The sequence below is a fragment of the Arachis duranensis genome, chromosome 3 (genome assembly GCF_000817695.3).
Source record: "Arachis duranensis cultivar V14167 chromosome 3, aradu.V14167.gnm2.J7QH, whole genome shotgun sequence".
Lineage (NCBI taxonomy): Eukaryota > Viridiplantae > Streptophyta > Magnoliopsida > Fabales > Fabaceae > Arachis > Arachis duranensis.
In genome coordinates, this window is record NC_029774.3 from 12,436,853 (window position 1) to 12,441,995 (window position 5,143).

General features: G+C 34.0%; 1 protein-coding gene across 1 annotated transcript; it reads left to right on the top strand.

Annotated features, from left to right (window-relative positions):
- Positions 1-473: 473 nt before the first annotated feature.
- LOC107477645 (uncharacterized) lies at positions 474-3,801 on the top strand. The gene is given in 6 exon segments (XM_052258635.1): positions 474-973; positions 1,075-1,140; positions 2,075-2,323; positions 2,565-2,726; positions 2,947-3,036; positions 3,292-3,801. Coding segments are annotated over 6 exon segments (1,128 nt in total). The 5' UTR covers positions 474-603; the 3' UTR covers positions 3,483-3,801.
- Positions 3,802-5,143: the final 1,342 nt, after the last annotated feature.

Below are 5,143 nucleotides of genomic sequence, written 5' to 3' on the forward strand. Positions count from 1 at the left end.
TTTTATTTTTTTTATATTTACTTTTAGTTTTATTTATAAAATTAAAAATAAAAATTGTACTTTATTTTTTTAAATGTTAAAAAAATTAGAGAGGAATCATTTCCTCATGTTAGAGGAACAGCTGCCTCAGGAGAGTGAAGTGTCAAGTGAGAGTGAAAGTGACGGGGAGGGAGGGTGACTACTGAATGGTAAATGGAAGCCAAGAAAGCCAATGCTGGGGGCGTTGCAGCCTGTATGCAAGCCACGTGGAGTTCAGTATGTAAATCGGACGGTCTATTTATATACCATACGATTCCTGTAATCAACCGTCCGATTATTCTTCTTCCTATCAGACTGTTCGATTTGTTTGGCACAATCATCACAGCCCAATGAAACATCCTATACCCCATAACCATGCATACACCCTAACTTACTCTATATCAAAATTAAAAAGTTCTGCGACAGGATACTATTCATTCTTGATTTCTTGCAAAACACATCGAATAAAAACCACCAAAAACAAAAGCAGAATTATTTAGAAAAGGAAAAAACAAATCTCCGAAGAAGTTAAAATTAAGCGCACAATTCACAACTGGGTTGGAATTTGGAAGGAAGCAAAATCAAATGGAGAAACTCGAACAGCCACCACAAAACTGGAGCGAAGCCGCGGAGGACCTCGCCGCCGCCGGAGACACCGACGGCGCCATCGCTTTCATCGAATCGGTGATCTCAAATCTTGAGCTCCAAACCCTAAAAGACCCTTCCGATTCCATCGTCACGCAGCTCCAATTGGCCTCCGCTCTCACCGAATTGGCCACACTTTACTCATCCAAGGGTTTCTCCCTCAAAGCCGATGAACTTAGAACCCGCGCTTCTCTCATCAAACAAACGCAACAAAAGTACCTTCTTTTTTTCTTTCCTCTTCCGTTTGAAATGCGACACTTAAATTAGGGATTCCTAAACAATTCTAACTTTAACGGGGATTTGGATCGTGGTAAAGTAGCGTAAATTTTCCTGCAAAAATTGGTTGCAATGTGCCTATGTTAATCGGAATTAGTTCTCTTTATTTATTTATTTATTTTTTATCTTCTGAAGGGCTTAATGAGAAGCATGCGGAATTGCCTGCTGAGACTTCCCCTCACAATGATTCTTCAGACGATGGTATGTTTTCAATTTTCATTATCTTGGATAACAATTCTTCATTACAATTGTTTGTTTATATATTAGTTCTTGGTTAAGTTGCTTAATTTTAGATTTAGAATCAATTGAGGTGTAGCATCACAGTCATAATCCACTCAATGACTTAAGGTGGAAGCTTAACTTCCTTAATTTTAACTTTAGAGACAATCTCACCTTAAAGAAGATGTTTCTATTTATGATTGTGCAATTTGTACATTTAAATATTATTCCCAATCCAAATATTGCATTTGCAAACAGTTGATGGAGACGATTGTCATATTGGCCTATAATTGTAACGTTAAGAGAAAAGTGCATTGTGCTGTCATAGTGACATTTGTGAACTAGAAAATTGAAGGGAAGCCAAAGAGTGAACTGGTAATTCTTTGTTTGGTTGGCAAAAATTAAAGTGAAGACAAAAGGGAGGGAGGCACCAAAAAGAATGGAAGAGGTAGAATGAAACAGCATGTGCGTGACTCTCATTAAAGAAAGAACATTTGGGTAGGTGAACAGTGTCATAACAGAAGCAAAAATGAACTTATAGGGAAAACACTAACATGCTTTATAAATATGTAGGTCAATGTTGAGATTGTGATAACCTTAAACTCTGTAGGAGTTAGAGGTTAGAGACCATGTATGCATTATCTGAATCCTTAAATCTCATTACGATAGTGAATTTTGTTTTTCTTCTCATCGATGGATGTAGGCATTTGGGAATACCATGCAGTTATTGTTAGTTTTTCCTGACGGGTTTATTTTCTTGGGGGAGGGAGGGACCAAGTATATATCTTCTAATAGATATTTCTTTTTGTTATGTCATTGACTTCCTTTCCTGTAGAAGCTGATCATATTATATGTTATATTAATGATGTTAGTTATTGAAATCGTGCAATTTGAATGATATTATGAAATGTCACAGATTGGGAAGCAATGGCAGATCGCAAGCCTGATGAGTTACTGCCCACAGTATCCTCAGATTGTATAGCTGGAGTATCAAATCTTAAATTGGAGAATTCTAAGAGTCCAGCCCCAAAGCGGCGTGGAAGAGGAACATTTTCTTATGAAAAACATGAACTTTATAGTGATCAATTACGTGATAGCTCAGTCGACGATGTTGAGGATGAAGGGAGTCACTGTAATTCAGAAGATAAAAAAGTTGTACAGAACGGTAAGCAATGACCCCTGACATTTCGATTGAACTGTAATAACTGGTTATGTGCTTAGTGTAAGATCTGCGTTTCTTGTATCAAATCTAATTGTATGTGGACTGTGGTGAAGCTAGGAGGTTATGAATTCTCATAATATATCAGATCAAAGATTCATTTTCATTTAAAAGATAATTTATCCTTTCTGCTAGGGGCAGTGTGTTGGAAGAGATTAGATTTTAACTATTGTTTTTTTCAATTCAGCAAAATACGGGACTGCACATGTTCTTGTTTTGGCTGACTTTCCACCAAGTACAAGGACAATCGAACTGGAGAGGCTTTTTGAGGACTTCAAAGATCGTGGATTTGTGATTCGCTGGGTTAATGATACAGTTGCTCTTGCAGTATTCCAAACACCTTCAGTTGGTAATTTCATAGTTTCCTGACTCTAGTATTATTTCTTACCATAAGCAGTACCATCATAAAATTTTCATGCATCAATATTTAAGAATAAGATACGCTGGAATCGACACCACCTTCCATTCTTGTGAACAATTTTTCCTGTTTCTACTCTCTCCCCTGCCCCTCCATGCTTGATCTCTAGTTTGATTTCCTGGCAACTTATATGAAATATTTTGTATTGCAGCACTTGAGGCTCGAAAAAGTATTCGTTGTCCATTCAATGTAAGGATACTTAGTGAAGATGATACACTCCTTGGTTCAATTAAAACTAAAGGTAATTGACTCCATTTGCACATTTCTAGTTTAAGTGGATTTTCACTTCCAATTGAAGAAAATAATAAATAACTATTAGACTCTGTTAAAACAGGCAGTCAGGCAGCATTAGATTGTCACTAGTAGTGAAAAATTTTTCTTGACTGTCATTCAATCAAAATCATTCAATTAATATGAGCACTTGTTCCTCAATTAGGGGTAAGATGAATTATCCTTGTCTTGATGCCATGGTTTTCTTGTTTCCTTCTTGTTTCAGACTTGGAACCACCACGGCAACGACCAAAAACATCTGCCCAAGCAGCACAGCGGCTGATTGCTCATGGCATGGGATTAAAGTTACCGTTGGTAGGATCTGGGTCCAGAGAACACAGAAAGCAAGAGGATGCCAGGAGGGACCGCATTGTTACCAGGCAAAAGTTGAGGGACGAGGCTTGGGGAGATGACTAGTATCTTCCACAGAATGGAAAAATGGCCATTGTTTTGTACAACCTGGTTTTTTTTTGCCCACGGTATCTACCAGTCCGACAGGTCAATGACTAATCCATTGCGAATGGCCAATGGGTTACTGCATGCACAAGGCAGGATTCAAACCTCCGACGCTGGCTTAAGCGGACGAGTGAGTTGACCACTCGATCTGGTTCCTTGATAAACTATTTTTTCACTACAGAATGGGCTTGCGCCTTTGTTTGTGGTGCCTGTTTAGATATCTATTATTGATTGCTAAATAAAATATTTATAAATAAAAAAATCTTAGACTTTTCTTCAATTTTTCATCGCAAATATTTATTTTAAGAAGAGCAACAAACACCTTATAACCTATAAGAGTGGCGAAACAATTTTTTATCGCAAATATTTCCTTTTGTTAAGCTGAAAAAGAAGAAAGAGTGAATAAGTTTTATGGTTTGAGTTGATCTCAGTTTCTCAAGGTAATTAACTCCATTTCTCAGCTTAGATAGTTTTATTTTTAATCATGTTAGGTGTATATTAAAATTAGATACTAAAATTAGTTATTAATATAAAATATACATTGAAAATGAATTAAATAACATATATTTATATACAAAATATATAGTAATTGATTTTCATAGCTAATTTTAATTGTTATTTTCGCTCATGGGCAAGTGTTGGGTGCATTGATTTTATTAGTCTAAAGATGAATAATTGAAGAGTCTAGATATGAATAAAATGGATGAATACATATGAGTGGATAGTTTCATTTATTTATTTATTTTTATGTCGTTAGGAAGTTAAACTCACTTTGAAGAGCTTAGTCCAAAAAGGATAACCATGTTTCCAAGTTATTATGGCATCCTGGCTGGAAACCCTAACTATTTCTCTATTTAGAGACACATAAATTGAAGGATGCAAACAAAGTGTCTTCCATTTACTCATCTCTAGCAAGTTTCACACGTCTCCTCTAGCTAGCTATATAATCTGAAATAAAGCTTCTGTTCATAATTTGACTTGATCGTCAATTACTGCCATTATCGGCATAACATGTGCATTTAACTCTTACCTTGGGAAAAGGTTTTAGATACTTTAACTAGACTAATATACAAAATTATTTTTAAGATTTTATTTGGAGAAACAAATCAGTTTTCAATTCATTTTTTGACAGAATAACTCTCTAGATCAGTCTTTAAAAATTTTAAAAGAAGATATTTTAATTTCCAAAAAAATTAATACACTGATCAATCTTAAATTTTTTTTTCTATTAGACATTAATAGTCTTCCATCCAAAAAAAATAAAGTAAAATTATTGTTATTATTATTATTATTAATTATACAATAATAATACTGTACCATAATTTCTTGTAATTTTTGACAAAAATAATGATAACTTTATTCATTAAATTTTTATATATAGTCACTCAATAATAATAATAATCAATAAAATTATTAGAGATTATTTTATAAAAAATTCAAGGTTGAAATTATTTGATATTTTTGTATTTAATATAATTAAAAAATGTCCTATTTTAAAAATTATGTTTGTATTAAAAAAATATTTTAATTTAGATTTTAAAACATTATTATTTATCTTACTTGTTTCTAATGAAAAGAGTGTATTAATATGTTAGTATCATCGTCCACACGTACAAACTTAA